Source organism: Asterias amurensis, chromosome 6, assembly GCF_032118995.1.
Source record: "Asterias amurensis chromosome 6, ASM3211899v1".
NCBI classification, from domain to species: Eukaryota; Metazoa; Echinodermata; class Asteroidea; order Forcipulatida; family Asteriidae; genus Asterias; species Asterias amurensis.
This window is the reverse complement of record NC_092653.1, coordinates 3,231,469-3,251,250: the sequence shown is the minus strand read 5'-3', so window position 1 is coordinate 3,251,250 and position 19,782 is coordinate 3,231,469. Positions and strand designations below refer to the sequence as shown.

The window sequence follows — 19,782 nt, the reverse complement described above, 5'->3', positions numbered from 1 at the left end:
ACTAGCCAGAGAAGACCAGCTTTTCACCACGACCCAATTTCATAGACCTTTTCGCAAATACCATTGCGCAAGCGCAAACTGTCGAATGAGGTGCATGCTGGTCTAGCTAGTGATCAAATTTGATAGCTAGCTAGACCAGCATGCACCTCATTCCACGTCTATTGTGCGCGTACCGAGTATTTGCGGTAAGGTCTATGGCTCTGCTCACCCTGCGCTTACAGGACGCAAAGAATTCCACACTCACGTAAATCGTATTTAACAGGTTAGCAGGGAATTGGTGCAAGTGTGTACTCCATGATAATATAATAATAATAATAAAACCATTCTTATATAGTGCATATCACCGTGAGGTCCCTATTAAGCTTAGTCCCTATCCGCTGTAAAAGGAAATCAACAATTATTGTACAAAGTAAACAGACATGTTTTTAATCGGGTTTTGAATTGTTCTGATGTCTCAGCCTGTTTAACTAGGTACTAGGCATTCTACCCGTACAAAGCTAACGCAGCAAATTTGGCACTTGCACAGTAAGTGTTGAATGGTGATCGTAAGCGCAGAAGTCAGCGGTAAATAGAGCCATGAGTTTGGGCGCAGCTTTTTTCACAAGTTCATAATTCACATTAATTTGGGATGCTTTTTAACACAAAGAAAGCCAGCCGAGGTCAAGTTTGAGCGAGGGACTACAGTTGACCATTGGGTGATTTTCCCTGCCACCCAGGATGTATTGCATGGAATATTGACTAGTGGTTGACAAATGGTCGCTACTCGAACTTGCTCTGCCCCCGATTTCACGAAGCGCTGCGACGCGTCGTAAGTGCAAGTTGCAACCGGTTACACGTCGTAAGTTGCGAACTCGTCGCAGCCGCGATGTGTCTTATAGGTCTGCGCACATCGCAAACCCTACGATGCGTCGCTACTTGCGATGAGTTTCGTGAAATCGGGGGCTGGACTACTTGAAGTGAATTTTGCCTTACGGACCACTGTAACACCGCATTACCGTGTTCCCAAAAAACAGATTAAAATAAAGGTCAAGACAGAAATAGGCCAATTGCTGCGGTATCCTCCTTTAAGAATATCCTGAGAGCCCAAAGCGGAGTATTTAGTTACTCGCTTTATGTCACACAATCCTGAGTCATTGACGTGCCTGAGCTAAATCTCACACAGCTGTCTGTGGAAAAGTTTGACTTTACAGTTTAGAGGGGAACCAGTTTGCGACAATTTAAATTACATGGCATTCTGGCTGGTAACTCTTTTCTGCTAAGCGAGATATTTTTGTGAAGTTCCATAAAAAGACTATTGGTGATCGATTATAGATTGATCAGTTATTGACCATTAGTAAATTTATACTTAAGGTGTGCAGCGATCGGCTTGAGATCGGCAGCGATCGGCAATGTTGTGCTCAATGTTAAAATAATAATATCGAAAGCTTTTATAGCACGTGTACTAAACAAGTTACTTAAGTTGTTGAGTATATACAACCTTTCAGAAAAATAGGTTATTGCAGTGATGGATTCAGCAGCAACAGCCAGGAACACCGGGGCGAACCCCTTCTCTCTTTTTGATAAGTGCACTGGGTTCTTTTACATGCGTTACACAACACATGGGACCAACAGCTTTACAACCCATCCGAAGGACGAAGCAATGGTCAAGTGTCTTGCTGAAGAACACAAGTGTCCAAGTGGGGGTTCGAACCAATACTCTGCTGATCAGAAACACCAGAGTTTGAATTCGTTGCTCTTAAAGGCAGTGGACACTATTGGTAACTACTCAAAATAAAAATAAGCATAAGACCTTACTTGGTGACGAGTAATGGGGAGAGGTTGATAGTATAAAACATTGTGAGAAACGGCTCCCACTGAAGTGACATAGTTTTCGGGAAAGAAGTAATTTTCCACGAATTTGATTTCGAGACCTCAGATTTAGAGTTTGAGGTCTCAAAATCAACCATTTTAACGAACACAACTTTGTGTGACAAGGGTGTTTTTTCTTTCATTATTATCTCGCAACTTCGATGACCAATCAAGCTCAAATTTTCACAGGTTTGTTATTTTATACATGTTGAGATACACCAAGTGAGAAGACTTGTCTTTGACAATTACCAATAGTGTCCAGTGTCTTTAACCGCTCGGCCACGACACTTCCAGAATATTATGTGATTACATTGCACACCCAGCTTTCTGACTCCATTACCTTCACACAGAAACATGTCCCACACCCTCAGGACGGACGGCCAAGGTAACGTCCGAGAGAAAATACACATGAACCACTCCGTCATGTATAGAATAGGCTCAATCCGATGTTTCTTCTGCAAATACACAAATAACACAAACATAATTCTTAAATGAATCTCTGATTTGTAGACATTTCAACCACAACAATTTCATAGTACTGCTTGTAAAGCAGATAATAATAATAATTTGGGGGGGCTAATCGTCTTTACTCGCAGCTAGAGCTGAATTGCGAAGGACGCGGCTACAACGTGTTCGAGAAGCTGGCATGCAAGGGCGCATTCAGCTGCCAGCCACATCAACCCATTATGACCACGGAGCACAGCCAAGATCGAAAGTGTTTGATTTTTTCCTGATGGAGGATAACCGGATGTTCTGGAAAACTCTCGTGGCACAGCAGAGAACCAACGCACAACTCAACTCACATATGGCCTCGTCCGGGAATCGAACCGGGGTCACCTTGGTGAGAAGCGAGCGCTTTACGCGAACGCTTTACGCACACACTAACCATGCCACCGATAGAGTAGTTAAAAACCCAAACTGGCCTAAAATCACCGGCACGCTCAGTGAACTAGTGGTAAGACATCTACTCTAGAATGCAGGAGCTGTGGGTTCCAATCCAACCTGGCAAGAGGTACTATAGATGATCTAATGGTTAAGACAGCTACTCTAGAAAGCAGGGGTACGTAGGTTCAAGTCCCACCGAGTACATGTAATAATGCTTGTGGATTTTTACCCCAAAAGACTAGGGAAAACACCGAGTATACATTTTTACAAAATATCAGAGTGTGGTAGAACCCCTAAATACAATTTTTGTTTATCCCTGAAGCAATTTTTGCGTTAAACAAACCATGTCGAATGACTTCTGTACATGGCGGACATTTGTTAACGCCAGTAACTACTTTGGATTTTCTCCCATTTTTTATCAACATGTGGACTGGCTGACATTTTTATCCACCTAGAATTTCAAGTGTGGAGCCTGTTGAGGCAGGCATCTACCGTGATACACTTTATTTCAATCGTACAAATAGGGACAACAGGTTCTGGAAAAAATGCCTTGTAACATCCCTTCTGGGGGGTTATTGTGTTAGTTAACAGCCACTTCTAAACATTTGTTCTGACGCTGTGTACAATTGTGGCATACATTTAACATAACAGGCTCCCACCGTTGTTTTCAAATATTCCTTTGCTTCGCTTCTCGTAAATAGTTCTAACACAAAACAGGGAAACCCTGGATAACTGCTTACAAATGATAAATTATAATATTTGTGAAAAGTGTGGGTAGGACAGTACTTGTTGTACAGTATATTGTATGCTCCCATGTTTAAGGTGATATACAGGATTGTAAATAATAAAACACCTTTTATAGATGTTGTTTATAAAATATAAAATAAAAAAATAGTAAAAATAAAACAATCGTTTAAATAATAGATGTTAAATTTGCATTGGGGATAAAGAATACTAATTTTGGTTATACCCATACACCGATGTGTGTTAGCACTGTATACTCGGTACTTTCCCCCGAGTCCTGAGAAAAAATATCACAGGCAAGTTACTCGGGTGGGATTCGAACCCACAACCCTTGCTATTCTAGAGCAGTGTCTTACCAACTAGACTACCGAGATTGCCCGGTAGCTAGAGGCAGTTCGAATCCTATGTTTTACTATGTCTGAAAGCTCGCTGGTTATGAAATTCATACTAGAGCAATTTTTTTTCTGTGAAATATTTCCCTCTGAAATGAAGTCACACTGGAGAAAACTGTACCTGATAATCTGTATTTAAAAAAATGGTCATCGCCATGGTGCCCTAGAAATGCTCATTGGGTGCCCTTTTCCAGGGAGACAATGCTTTAGTGCCCTTGCCCTTTTAAATACAAAGCCCACAGGTCTGCTCAGAGGTAAACTTGTTCCCAGGGGTGATCGATCTCGCCGCGCCATTTTTTCCCAGCATGCCTGGCTCGATCATAACCCCTGGAAGTGTGACTTCAAAATATCCAAAAATAAGGGATATTATAATTAGTCCTGTGGTTGATCTGTTCTGTGTTGGGCGTTAGTTGCGCAAGACCTGGATGCGCTGTGTGTTATAAAAGTCATAAACTTGCCTTGGCGTTCAGTGGTGATAAATACGTACATCTTTATACGCACGCGTTTCAGCGTATAGAGCTTTTTGAAGACGCACAGTGTTTCATATTTTGCGCGTATATGACAGCCAATCAAAGACACGGATCGGAGTTTCCCTCCCAGGGGTTAGAGACGTACGCAGAGCTAGCGTGATACGGCGCGCTGCCCATGGTAGCGAGGTTGGCTCAAAAGGTACTTGTACATGAAAATACATACACGTGTACCTGAACAAAACATCCTCACAATCCATTTTATTTTCATTTATGCCCATGTCACAAGAATCTGGGCCCATTTTCATAGAGCTGCTTAAGCTAAAAAAGTTGCTAAGCACACCAAATTTCAGCTTACCAGAATATGGTTACCAACCAAAAACCCATTTCTCATGTACCATATGTGACTGGTATCCTGCCTGGCAGAAAATTGTTTAACAATATTTTCAGCTTAAGCAGAAAAACCTGCACTTAACAAAATGTCTCTATGTCTGATTTTGCAGTTTTTGGAGTCTCACCATGTGTTTATGACACGTTGGTGACTCTTTCTTCATAAGTGCGGCCAATACTTGACCGTCGATCTGGACAGCTTCTAATCCTGGGCTGTAGTAACCGGTTAAGTACTTCTCACAGATCTGGACCAGAGCCCAAAACGCATCCTGGAGAGAAAAGAATAAATCAAACAAATACAGTCAGGATAAATTAACGACAAGTGTTTTGAGGTTCATTAGAGCATTGGACACTTTCTGAACAGAACAAGTATCAAAGTTCACAGATTCACAAACAACTTACAGGGTTTACAGAAGGTAATGGTGAAAGACTTCACTTGAAATATTATTGCTTTACTTTTTGAGAAAACATTAAAACAATTATCAATTCTCGATATAGAGAATATTGGATTTATTTTAAACACATGTCATGACACGGCGAAACTTACGGAAACAAGGATGGGTTTTCCCGCTATTTTCTCCCGACTCCGATGACCGATTGAACCTAAATTTTCACAGGTTTGCTATTTTATATATAAGTTGTGATACACAAAGTGTGGGCCTTTGGACAATACTATTTACCGATGTTGTACGATTGCTTTAACTTCTAATAGATGGCTTGCATAGGCCGCCACGGCTGAGGTCAACCAATGGAAACGTGTGTGTGTGCACAAATCTCAGCCAATGATACCTCAATGAGGGCACTGTTTGCACTTTAGGCATCATATGCAAGGGGTCTATTTAGCTTTCTTGAGTTATTGACCCCTTGCACGAACGTCACACGCGACGACTGTGCCACGCTCACCATTTTGGTGGTCAATAGGTTTATGTGTAAACACGGCGTCGCCTAAAATGCGCACTTCACTGAACAACGCACAGTGACATTGCCCAACATCATGGAGGTTCCAAGATTATTTGATGATGACGTCAGGTGAATTGGGTCAATAGTGGACACTATGCATGTAGAAGTGCAGTTGGTTTGGGCGTTGACATATTTACCAAAACATAGTGTCATAATAGCATTGTGCCTGCCATTTCTAAAAATGGCCGCCACTTTGAGTTATTAATAGTCTGTTTGTGATATCCACTTCTTATGACAGAATTCGAACCGGCCAGTTAAATGTCACCAGACAGCTGCTCAAAGGTTATGGGTTTGAATCCAACCCATGTTGCGGGCAACATATCGAGCCCCATACATTTGTTAAGACCAAGGAAATTCTAGAGAAATAAATGGGCATGATATTTGGTCCCTGCAAAAAAGTAGGAACACAGACAGACCAACGTGTTTGCATGATGTACATGTACATGTAAGCTCTAATAGACCTTTCAGGACAAATTCAAGGAACACGTTGCCTTGGATCGGTCAAGTTGGTCTTTGAAAAGCGTTTTGATCATAAAATGCATATATATATGGTTTGAGAGATATTTTAGAAAGTAGAATATAATGATCCACACAAGTATCACTCTAAATTGCATGGTTTTCCTTTTACCTCGTCAACTAACGCGGTTGGCCACTAATGGGAGTCAAATGTTTGACTCCCATAAATGGCCGACCGTGTTAGTTCGCAAAGTAAAAGGAAAACCACGCAATTTCAAGGCAAATTTGTGTGGGTCATTATGCTTTACTTTTAAATTATCTATCTAACCATATGCATTTCATAACAAACGGTTTCATACACTTTTCAACGACCAACTCGTCTGATCCAATGCAACGTGTTCCTTTAATAACAACTTTGCTAATTTTTTGGAGGGCAAAACACCCCATCAGAAAACAGAGATTAGGGAGATTATCATGCCTGAAATAGGCTACATCTCCTAGCTCAGGAAGAAAGTACCATGTACACGTTCATGTGATGCAGCAGGAAATTGGAATCAACCAAATTTCATAGCGTTGGTCGAACCTTCTCGAAGTTCAATTCAGGTCATGTATAATCAAAACATGCTAATACAAACAGAAAGGAGTGTTGGGGGGGGAATGATTTACATGATTTACATGATGGTGGTGAAAAGGTACTAAGGGTCTCCTATAAACAAACATGTCATTGAAGACTGTAGATATATACAAAAATGTATGGTACGTGTACAAGTGTAATGCGCATATATCCACCCTGCTGGGTGTTCAAGGCGCAGTAGTTAATACACGTAAACCTAACTTGCCCACCAACATGGTGAGCGTGGTACCAGTCGCCGCGTGTGACGCGCGTGCAAGGGGTCAATATCAAGTTTTTGGCCATGACATGAATCCCTACTCTATAATCCCTAATCCCTAGTGTAAATGAAGATGTATGTAACATTATATACCTCACATATAGAATCCTCTAATCTGATTGGTTAAAAAGGGAGTCATGGAAATAGCTATGCCCGCTTTTTCTTTCAAGATGACGTCATATTGACTATGCCCGGGGCATAGTCAATCGACTATGCCCGCCCTGGAAATAATGGATCAGTCTACATGTAGGGCGCGCATGTGTGTGTATGCGTTGTGTACGTTCGTCTTGTCACGGCGCGAACTACATGAACTATAGCTGTGACATGTTTTTCGCAGACGACCTTTCAACGTAGTGTGGGAAATTTGGTTGTTTGTGTTCATGTCAAACTCGCAACGTAAAATGGCTGAAGCAAGATTTCATCTCGTTGACAACCACATGAAATCAACCACATGTAAATATGTTGACGTTGACGTTGACTGATGTTGGATTTTAACTGTTATCCCAGTTGGATTGGTATATTTTTTACCCGTGTTGGATTTTAACTGTTACCAACAGTGTTGGTATATTCATGCGAAATGAAAGACATGATTTTGGTAAGTTATTAGTTACACTTTTTTGTATACACTTCAAAATCAAGGCCCAGTTGATGACATCTTTTAACCAATCAGATTAGAAGAATCTATATATGGTATATAAAAGTAATCGTGACTGCTTATTATTCGGGGGACAGTTGAAATTATACGCCCTCGGTGATGTCAAAACCATGACTATGTCCTCAGCTTCGCTTCGGGCATAGTCATTGTTTTGACATCACCTTGGGCCTATAATTTTAACTGTGCCCCTCATAGCAGTCAATATTTCCATATTAGCAGGTATCTGCTAAATTAATTTTCGTCTTTTGAGGCAAAAATTATTGTCGTGACATTGTTTTACTAATTTCTCAAAAACTACAACACCTCCAGCAAACAATATTTTAGAGAGGCTTTCTACCATCATTATCTTCAAACTGTGTAAATTTTGTGCAAATCTGTAGACATTGTGTTTTGTGTCATACAAAAAGTACCAAAACCCTTTAAAACCAACACTAAATATCTGTTAATGGGCTTGCCCGATCCACCCACAGCTGTCCTCCAATAAAGTCAGTTTTTAAAAACCCTGAATGACTCATGTAATTAGCACAAAGACCAAGGTCGCTAACGAGCATCTCTGACCAAGGTCGCTAACGAGCATCTCTGACAAAGCCACAAAAAGATCGGAACGTCATGGTGATCAGCCAAATGCGTCAAGAACAATGCATCATCGGCAAAGCTTTTAGAACAGCTGAAAAACCAACAAACAAAAATAAGAGCTATCAAGAGTAACCGATGACGCATGTAAATATCACAAAGCAAAACCCACTGGACCAAAACTGTGATGTTGTATTTTAACAGGGCAAATTATGAGAGAGTAAACCCACGTCATGGGCAAAGACTTGTTGTATTTCAATGGTGAATAATTACTTAAAGACACTGGACACTATTGGTAATTGCCAAAGACAAGTCTTCACACTTAATGTATCTCAACATATGCATAAAATAACAAACCTGTGAAAATTTGAGCTCAATCGGTCGTCGAAGTTGCGAGATATTAATGAAAGAAAAAAGCCCTTGATTTTTAGACCTCAAATTCTAAGTCTGAGGTCTCGAAATCAAATTCGTGGAAAATTACTTCTTTCTCGAAAAACTACGTCACTTCAGAGGGAGTTGCTTCTCACAATGTTTTATACCGTCAACCTCTCCCTATTACTCGTCATCAAGAAAGGTTTTATGCTAATAATTATTTTGAGTAATTACCAATAGTGTCCACTGCCTTTAAATATATCATGGTTTGATGGTGGACAGTTGATACATTACTTTTAATGTAGACCTTTCTATTGTTGATAAACAAAACGCTCTGGTGGGCATTGACAGCTGAACCGAATGCTAACAAGTCATTCAATCGCTTTAAAGGCACTGGTCACTATTACTCAAAATAACTATTAGCATAAAACCTTACTTGGTAAGTAATGGGGAACTGTTAATTGTATAAAACATTGTGAGAAACGGCTCCCTCTGAAGTTACGTAGTTTTCGAGAAAGAAGTAATTTTCCACGAATTTGATTTTGAAACCTCAGAATTACCAATAGTGAGGTCTCGAAATCAAGCATCTGAAAGCACACAACTTCGTGTGACAAGGGTAGTTTTTCTTTCATTATTATCTCGCAACTTCGACGACCAATTGAGCTCAAATTTTGACAGGTTTGTTATTTTATGCATGTTGATATATACACCAAGTGCAAAGACTGGTCTTTGACAATTACCAAAGGTGTCCAGTGTCTTTAAGAAACGTTGTGACCAAATTCAACATTTCTGCAAACTTAGACGGGAAAGGAAAAGACGTAGCCGTAGCTGCAAATTCGGATGTGGCCTTAAGGAGTCGGGACCAACTTAAACTGAAATTGGAACAAGTTTGTTGCTAAAGGGAAATCTACCGTAGTAAACTTATGGCCCAAGGACCCCGACAAAATGGCGCGTAGTTCTAACACTCAGAGCCTCAAGTACTCTTGAACCATCTCTCTATGCTACAACTGTATTCATATTCAAGAGGTACTTAATAATTTACATATAAACTCTTCAAAGGAACGGATGCGTGTATCCTATGTGTGTTTGACACTGTAAACAACCTAACGATTAATATATTCCAAATTTTACTTCACTAAACAATGATGAGATTATTACTATTGTGGTTTGAACAGCTTAGAGAATTGAACTTGAAGAGTGTGGACTCGGTTCAAAGGTTTAAAGGCACTGGACATCTTTTTAGTAATTGTCAAAGACCAGTCTTCTCATTTTGTGTATCTGAACATGCATAAAATATATAAAAAACATGTGAACATTTTAGCTCAAGAAAAACACCCTTGTCACACAAAGTTGTGTGCTTTCAGATGCTTGATTTCGAGACCTCATACGTGAGGTCTCGAAACCATTTCAAATATTTTACTGAGGAATTACTTTTTTCTCAAAAACTATGTTACTTCAGAGGGAGCCGTTTCTCACAATGTTTTATACTATCAAGAGCTCTCCATTGATCATACTAAGTAGGATGCTACGTATGCTAAACATGATTTTGATTAATATTAAAACACACCTCTTGCTTGTTCTGTATTCTGGTTGGCTGAAACAAGGTCACGTGGGATGAACTAATATGAGTTAGTGGTCGCGCGCGCGTGTTTTGCGGGAATAGTACCAGAGCGGGCACTAGTCTTTGAAAATAGTGCCTGTAGTGCGGTAACAGCGCCCTCTCTTGACTTGAACCGTGAAAACGACTACAAAACTCCTTTTTCGGTTCTTATTTGACATGTAAATTCGATTTGTGTTATAAAACACATATTGACTGGCATAATTCGGTAACTAGTGTACGTCTATTCCCCCTCGGGCCTGTGAGTGACCAGAAGAGGGGCCTGTTGCTCTTCTGGTCACTCAAAGTCCCTCGTGGGAATATACGTATACTAGTTACCTCGTTGCCAGTCAATATGTGTATAATAGTGTCCAGTGCTATTCAACAAAGATTTGCTGGAATTTGAAAATCTGGGTGTCCAAACTGTTCACTTTACAATATATTTTGAAAATCGCATTGTTAAGAAGCTCCATAAATAAAGCCTATATAAGTACTTGTAACAAGCTTGTTAAGCACAAACAAATCTTGGTTAGCAGAAACAGGTGACCACTTGATACACTCTGCTGCACCTCGCTAATTATTCACCATGTTTGAATGCATTATGCATGATCAAGTCCCTACTCTGACATGCCAACCAGATCGTCATCATCATGAGATTGCTAAGTGGTCCCGCAGCCATCAGTTTTCATTATATTCATCCGTCATTGTCATATAATGAGGGTTTTCATTTGTTGATTATGAACAAACATCAACCATATGTTGTGAGAGGCGTATGTAATTTACATGTTAGAACAATAAAAGCACACTTTTGGAGCTGTGCTATTCTATGGCTGTTTTCGAAACCACAGAGTACATGTAAATGTAGGCATTGGTTTCAGCTCAGGCACCGTGCAAAGATGCTAAGCACAACAAAATTATGCTAAGCAGAAAAAGGTAACCAGCCAAACGTGTTTTTTTATTTATTTGATCACAAATCCAACAGCACAAAAAGTGCCAATAACAGGAAGCAAGAAGAAATGTTCAGTTTACGTACATGTAGATGTGGGAGGAAAGCACTGTGGTCTTATGGTAAGACATCTGGGGTGGATTTCACAAAGAGTTAGGATTAGTCCTAACTTAGGACTAGTCCTAGGAGATATCAAAAAACGTATAATCTATGTCCTAAGTTAAGACTAGTCTTAACTCTTTGTGAAATCGACCCCAGCTCTATCAATACTTAGTTGTGGGTTGTAAACCAGTTTGAATCCCAACCGGGTAATCTGTCTGTTGATTTTTTTCACAGAACTTTGGAGAGTATACAGTGCTTTTATACACATTGGTGTAAGGGTAAAAACAAAATTCTATTCTTTATCCCGATGCAAAACTAACTTCAATCCTTCCTCCATGCTTCTATTAAACACACTCCTTAAAGGAACACGTTGCCTTGGATCGGACGACTTGGTCTATAATAAGCGTTTGAAACCGTTTGTTATGAAATGCATATAGTTGGACAGATGTTTTAAAAGTAGAATACAATGATCCACACAAGTATCACTCAAAATTGCACGGTTTTCCTTTTACGTCGCGAACTAACCAGTCGGCCTTTTATGGGAGTCAAAAATTTGACTCCCATAAATGGCCGACCGCGTTTGTCGACGAGGTAAAAGGAAAACCACCCAATTTCAAGGCATGTTTGTGTAGATCATTGTATTCTACTTTTACAACATCTTTCTACCCATATGCATTTTATAACAAACGGTTACAGAACGCTTTTCAAAGACCAACTCGACCGATCCAAGGCAACGCGTTCCTTTAATCATGTACCTCAGAGTACATACATGTGCTTGATATTCTGTCAGCCTAAATACTTGTGCAAAGTGTAGACCTACGGAGTCAGCCAATTCCAGTGAAAAGGTCAGCCTGGACATTTCAAAATGATTACGACTTCGATCCATCAGTCTCCAATTTGATTCACTTCAACCAAATCCTGCCAAAGAATGTGACATTTAACATTTGGCTCCTTGGCAGTGAATAAGTAACACCACAGGAACAGTAACATTGTTCACTGAATTTTGCATTGTGCATTAATGAATGGCAGAACCTTGAAACCTAATATTGAAACTGTGAATCCACTAGGAAACCTCACAAGGGTGTACATTTTTGTGGCATACAATAGATCAATTTTGTATACTGTATGGATGCACTGAACATTTTGCATTTAATGAATTATGTTAAACTCAGAATCCATCCTCTAATTTTGCACACAATACATTTGTGGGGTTTTTTTTGTGCAAAATTGTACAAGAGGGCAAATTTGTGTTACAATCTGTGCTATACCAACTGTGGATTTGAACATTCTGCATATTTAGTTGCATGTCAGAAAATCTGGTCAATTGTTTTCTTCTTTTAAATGTTTGTTTGTTTGTTTGTTTGTTTGTTTGTTTGTTTGTTTGTTTGTTGTTTGTTTGTTTGTTTGTTTGGTTTTGGGGTAGGGTTTTTTTTTTGGGGGGGGGGGGGGGTAGGGGGAGGTTGGCCGGTTTGGGCTGGAGGGGGGTTTTAAACCTACTCATTCTCTGGGTATATAGACCTTTATCACATTGTGGCCATCTAACTCATTGTAACCAAACTGAGGCTGGACGAAATAATAGTCTGGTGCCATGTTTGCGCAATGAATGAATTGTTAGCATTCATTACTGCTATGAAAACAGGGAACCTGACCAAGATGGTGACAACTTAATAAAGGTCTATTGTGCCTTAAAGTAAGGGTCGGGTCGAAACATAAATAGAGATTATTTCATCATGACATAATCTACCAACAAGCAAGTACATGTACCTGTAGATACATGTATACATGGTGTTACAACAAACCAAATACAACCAAGTTACACTTAAAAATCTTAATTGAGTAGTCAGTCATTACTTTTTTAAATTGAGCACTCAGTGTGGAATGGATGGGTTGGTCAAAATGATAATCAGAGTTTTCACAAATTACCTATTGTGATTAGGTCCCCCTCTTCACATAGTTCCCTTAACCTAGAATTTGAATTATTCTTGTCAAAGTCAATGGTAAATTTAGCATTACAAAGTAGTTCTGTAATTTGTGGAAATGTGTTAGTGGAAATAAATGTGAATTCTTCTTTTTCTAATGTTCATGCTGCTTAAATGCCATCCCTCCAGTAGTTGGCACACTGAAGGGCAGGCCAGGGTCCAATTTCATAGAGCTGCTAAGCACAAAAATTTGCTAATCATGAAATTCTTGTCTTCATAAAAACAGGTTTTCCAACCAAATTTCCATGTGGTTTTCAAGATAAGTCAACAACAGCTAAATACCAGTAACAGGCAATAACCATCAAATGGAAATTTTGTTGGTAATCCTGTTTTTATCCAGGAAGAAATTTCATGCTAAGCAAATTTTAGTGCTTAGCAGCTCTATGAAGTTGGGCCCTGGCCACACAGGCCTCGATAACGATAACGAAAACGAGAACGTTAAAAATGCACGCGCTTGATTGGGTGAATAAGCATGGGCGTTTTCTGTTGGAGCAATTCAACCAATAGAATGCGTTCTCTTAGCGTCGTTATCGCTGCCGTGTGATTGAGCCTTTAGCCAGTTGAATTTAATTGAATGGTCTTCTCTGTAAAATTAGATTTCCCTTTAGGAAACAAGAGACAACATACAAATGTCTGCGCTCTGTTCCATGTAACACTAGCATGTAAATGTTTCCCGTCTACACCGTTACATTAGTATTGATTGGTTCAATATCAACGCATTCTTCCCTGGTGTGAAAAGAATGTTCCAAAAACTAAGTATGCACAACACAACAGTACATGTATGAGTAGACTCCCACACAAGAATGCCTGTTATTCTTTGCACTGAGCTCAGGAAAGTACCGAGTATACAGTGCTTATTAACACACATCAGTGTCTTAGTGGGTAAGACCAAAATTTTTATGCTTTATCCCGATGCAAATTTCCATCTATTGAAGGCAGTGGACACAAATGGTAATTACTCAAAATCATTATTAGCATAAAACCCTACTTGGTGACGAGTAATGGGGAAGGGTTGATGGTATAAAACATTGTGAGTGAGAAACGCCTCCCTCTGAACTGACATAGTTTTCAAGAAAGAAGTAATTTTCCACGAATTTGATTTTGAGACGCACACAACTTAAGCGTGACAAGGTTGTTTTTTCTTTCATTATTATCTCGCAACTGCGACGACCAATTGAGCTCAAACTTTCACAGGTTTGTTATTTTATGCATATGTTTAGAAACACAAAGTGAGAAGACTGGTCTTTGACAATTACCAATAGTGTCCATGTCCACTGTCTTTAAGTTCTTGACAATAACCAAAACTAAGGTACTTGTATGTTTCACTTTGGAGCAGAACATATACTTATTAGGCAGTTCTCACGATATTGATTTAGTGCGTAATTTAATATTTATTTTTATAAATAATGAAACCAAGGATGCCTTATAATGTCCAGTGTATTTAAACAGTAAACCAGCAAACTGTGTAAAACAGAACAATCATTTGCACATTTGTAAAAATCATGGGTACACATTTTGTGTGTCTACATTTTATGAGTGCAATCAGTTTAAAAAACCACTGATGTAGCATTTATCTCAAAGTTATTTAAATATCAATCGCCAGGTCATTGCTTGAGTTTGAGCGAGATTCATTTAAATGAGAAAAACACAATGACCAAACTGATTGAAAATGTGCATAATATGAACACATGTCACATTGTGCGAAAAAATTATTCATAAAATGGATACTTGTACATTGTATGGTTGCACAATGTATTATGCACTACACAGGCTAGGTGACTTTTACTTGTATTTTGAGGAACTGTACACTACAAATAGACTATACATGACATGTACATGGACCATTTACATGTACATGTATATAATGCCCTAGAATTAACATTGGGGCAATTAAAAACCATGCAAAAAAAACCTTCCGAAGACCTTGATTCAATTCAGCGTCCCTTGGCCAAACTTTCAAAATTTAGGTCCAGAATACCCCACAGTTTTGAAAAATCCTAGGGAGAACGCCATTTTTAATTTTGATCATGTGAGGCGTGTAAAACCTTTAGAAACCAGACTATTACCAGACCAACACTGTTGGAAACAAAAGAAATATTTACATCTAAAATATGCAAGGTCCCCTTGTTCAAGGACAAAATTTTTTTAAAAACCCAATAAAATATGATTCATCTGCAGGTATATTCAATCGTTTGATGTACATAGCAAAAAGTAAACACATTCTGTATGACTGGTAAACCACCAGCAGACCAAGGCTGGCCTATGTGTGTAATGTAGACTCAATGGGAATTAATTGCTTTTTAATGAGTTGTGCAGTTTCATTACAGTGAAAATAAATAAATTTAATATTTAATTAACCAATAAATTCCAAATTATATGCACACCTTGTTTTAACGTTGAACCTGATTAAGTATGGATGTTCTGTAAAACCAGGGGCCAATTTCATAGAGCTGCTTAAGCAAAACAATTTGCTTAAGCACGAAAATAGCTCGCTTATTTTACACATATTACTGGCCAAAATTTCATGCCATATACATTGCTTGTGACTGGTATTTAGCTGTTGTTTACTTAGCATAACAATTGAGTGGAGTTGTGGCCGGTAAATTAATTTTACTAGGCAAGGATTTTTTTGCTTAAGCAAAATTTTGTGCTTAAGCAGCTCTATGAAATTGGGCCCTGTTTGCATGAAGAACAGACCTGCCAAAAAAACCTTTCACATACTTAGTGTACACAGCCAGGAGTTTACACATTGGGTGCGTTCGTTTAGCTTCCCTGGGGCGACCCCGGTGTGTGGCGTTTTCTTTTCCCAGGACGAACGTGTGCAGATAATTACCCACGTTCGTCCTGGGAAAAAAACACGTCACACACCGGGGTCGACCCAGGGAAGCTAAACGAACGCACCCATTCTGTATACTGGTACCCAACCAGCAGACCAAGGCTGGCCTATGTGTGTAATGTAGACTCAATGGGAATTCATTACTTTTTAACAAATTGTGAAGTTTGATTACAGTGAATATAAATAAATTTATTGGTTAAAACCCATAAATTTCAAATTATGTAAATTCCTTGTTTTAATATTATTTTAATGGAAGCTCAATTAAAAGAAGTTTGCACGAAGTACAGACTCACCCTAAAAAAAAATTCATACTCCGGTATTCAAAATTTGTACTGGACTGCAGATCTCACAAATTCCATCCAAATTTAAGAACTTTTGGTATGTGTTTTTCTTCTGTTTTGGTTTACTCTTTTTTTGTGACTTTGAAAAGCTCCAGTCCAGTTACAATTCTGAGCAACAAGCCCTGTGGTCTTATCACTTTTCCCCTCAAATCAGGCCTTGAGCATACTTGGTTATAAATGTTTAAATTTATTTCAATAATATCCAAAACAATGGTACAAACAAACTTAATGCAGCCAACCATATCAGAAAACACCACGATGGACACATTTTCTCAATCAATGAGTGTACTGGATGAAGATTGCATATAACACATGGCCTATGGCTTTATGTCCCATCCTCCCATCTGAAGGACAACCAATAATGGTCAAGTGTCTTGCTTTTAGGACACAAGTGGAACGCTGACCACCACCTTTTTTTGACAAGGGAGAAAAAAAACAATAAGATTGACCAGTAATTGGCATGTATGATGGTAAAATCTGTCATTGCATGTTGTGGCCGAGAGGTCAAGTGCACTTGACTCAAGCAATGGTCTTTCTAATCAGCAACGCCTTGAACGAAGACTACAAAGTAGTTTCACTCTAAACATCATTACTCCACCTTTTCGTTAGTCATCTCGTTACCTAGTTTTAGACCGGCATTAAACCTACACGATGGGCTCTTACAGAGAAGGGAAGTAAACTAATCCAGTCACATTATAAACTCCGACCTTCATTAGATGGCTATTGTTTCCAGAAATGACTGACTGACTCTTATAATACGGATGTAGCAATTTGTAGATTGGGCTCAGGTGTCACGCATAAAATCTTCCTTTGCACAAATCGGTCGTAATAAAACAAGCATTTATATCTGACATGATATACTGGCTGGAAACCAATTTCTGGAAGCAATATTTTTTCTGTGCTAAGCCAATATTTGTGTTAGGCCTAAACAAAATTGGACTCTAAAAGTTAGCTGGATTGTCAATAGACCTTATGCACATGACGTCATTTCAGTACGGCGCCCCCGCATTGAGGTCAAAAGGAGGTTGTTCATTGGCCAATCTATGTGCGTTTCGATTGTTTCGTCACCGTTTGACCTCAAAGATGGCGGCTGGATGACGTCAATGGAAAAGTTAGCTTAGCACTTCACAGCCGTTTTCACTAAAATGTAGTTGACTCTTAAAGCCATTGGACACTTTCGGGAAACAGTATTGTCCAAAGGCTCACACTTCGTGTATCACAACTTATATACAAAATAACAAACCTGTGAAAATTTAGGCTCAATCGGTCATCGGAGTCGGGAGAAAATAAAGGGAAAATCCAACCTTGTTTCTGCACATTTCGCTGTGTCATGACATGTGTTTAAAATAAATCCGTAATTCTCGATATCGAGAATTGGTAATTGTTTTAATGTTTTCTCAAAAAGTAAACATTTCATGGAATAATATTTAAAGTTGTTTGTAAATCTGTGAACTTTTATTTTTGTTTCTGTTCCGAAAGTGTCCAATGGCTTTAAAGGCAGATATACTTTTGGTGATTGTCATAAGCATAAAATAAAAAAACCTTCAATTGGTCATTGAAGTTACCACACTTGTTGCATGGAATTGTGTGTTTTTCAGATGCAATTGCATGAGAAAGGCTCCTTGGCTAAAGTCTTTCTAAGATTCAATTTTGTTTGTGAAAAATTAAAGGGTGTCAGTTCAACAGTAGGGAGGTTTTGCATGCGAAAGGATACAGTTAGTGCGACGGATACGTCAACATTATGATGTCATACAATACTCGCTATCTTCTATAAGACCAGTCTTCTCCCTTGGTGTCTCATCAACAAACCTGTGAAAATTTGTGGTCGTCGAAGTTGCAAGATAACAATGAAAGAAAAAAAAACTCTTGTCACACGAAGTTGTGTGCTTTCAGATGCTTGATTTCGAGACCTCAAATTCTAAATCTGAGTCTCGAAATCAAATTCGTAGAAATTTACTTCTTTCTCGAAAACTATGTTATGTACTTCAGAGGGAGCCATTTCTCACACTGTTTTATACTACCGACCTCTCCCCATTACTCATTACCAAGTAAGGTTTTATGCTAATAATTATTTTGAGTTATTACCAATAGTGTCCACTGCCTTTAAAACACATCAATTGCGCAACACTTCCTGTTCTGCAGGCTAAATGCATATGTAGGAACTACTTCGTGTGGCGAAAGTGACACAGGAAAGTAAATCTGCAGGCCTGCCGTGACCGGTATCTATTTAATGAAATACTTCCTACTGTATTTGTTACTAAATTAGGTAATGTAAACCTAAATGACTTCATGTTGCCTACATTACGTGTAGTTGGCGGTATGAATGTGTCATGGATGCTTTGTGTACAATGATCAAAATGTAGAACTTGTTGCTGTCATCAACTATGTGTTAATTCTGACACATCTTTTCACATTGAAAGTTGAAGGAAATTTTTGTCTATACACCAAAGTGTGCGTTATTTTACAGTACAATAGTATGTATGTACTATGTGTAAGTTTTTCAAAAACAAAATGGCAGCCACTTCCAGGAACAGCATCACCACATTCAAAGCATTAAAATACATTCATAAATACCTCAGACAGTTTCGCTATTCCTATTGGTGGAGAGCGCGTAATGTGGGTGTACAAAACCTTTGTTTATGAGCGGTAAAAAGTGTTAATTCATGGGCATGACACGCGACCTTGCACCTGTTCTTTCAAGACAGTTTCTTCATTTCTATTGGTCGAGAGCAACGGCTGAAACAGTTGTGCCACATCACGCGATAAGCGTGACGCGCACAGCATTCCCTTATAAGGAGTTGTTTACCCGAGGGCGGCGGAGGGCTTTACCATTTCATATCTGGAGGGGTGTTGTGTTGAAAGAAATCATTTAACAATTATAATTTTTGCATTTATTATACTTTTTGACCAAAAAGTGATAATGTTTTTGACCGAAAGGTATTTATGAATGGGAATCAAAGTGTGTTGAATCGGTTTTCAACTAGTGGTTTAAACCCGCCGAGGCCTGGTTCTTTATAATTTACCTCGCCGACATAAAAAGTCTGAATTTAGACAAAAGTCTGAACAATCTCAGAGACTTAAAAAGCAACCTTGGGCAAACAGTGCCAACATTTTTAACAGCGAAACAGCAACGAGGAAACTGGAGAAGAAAAAATACACTGAGAGCAATTTGTGTTTACAATAGAACCACAGAGGCCCAAAATGCATGGAAAGAACAACCACACAAAGCACGTCCCAATTCAACAGAGCTGCTTTTAGCAGACAATATTGCTTTAAAGGCAGTGGACACTATTGGTAATCGTCAAAGACTAGCCTTCACAGTTGGTGTATCTCAACATATGCATAAAAT

At 39.0% G+C, this 19,782-nt stretch overlaps 1 protein-coding gene across 1 annotated transcript in view; it reads right to left on the bottom strand.

Moving 5' to 3' along the window:
• LOC139938987 (uncharacterized) overlaps positions 1 to 19,782 on the bottom strand; it is a 44,387-nt gene that overhangs the window by 4,728 nt on the left and 19,877 nt on the right. The window contains exons 6-7 of the mRNA XM_071934684.1: positions 4,855 to 4,995; positions 2,189 to 2,303 (exon numbers count right to left, since the gene is read on the bottom strand). Of these exons, the coding sequence (XP_071790785.1) occupies positions 2,189 to 2,303; positions 4,855 to 4,995 (256 nt within the window). The remainder of the gene's footprint in view (positions 1 to 2,188; positions 2,304 to 4,854; positions 4,996 to 19,782) is intronic.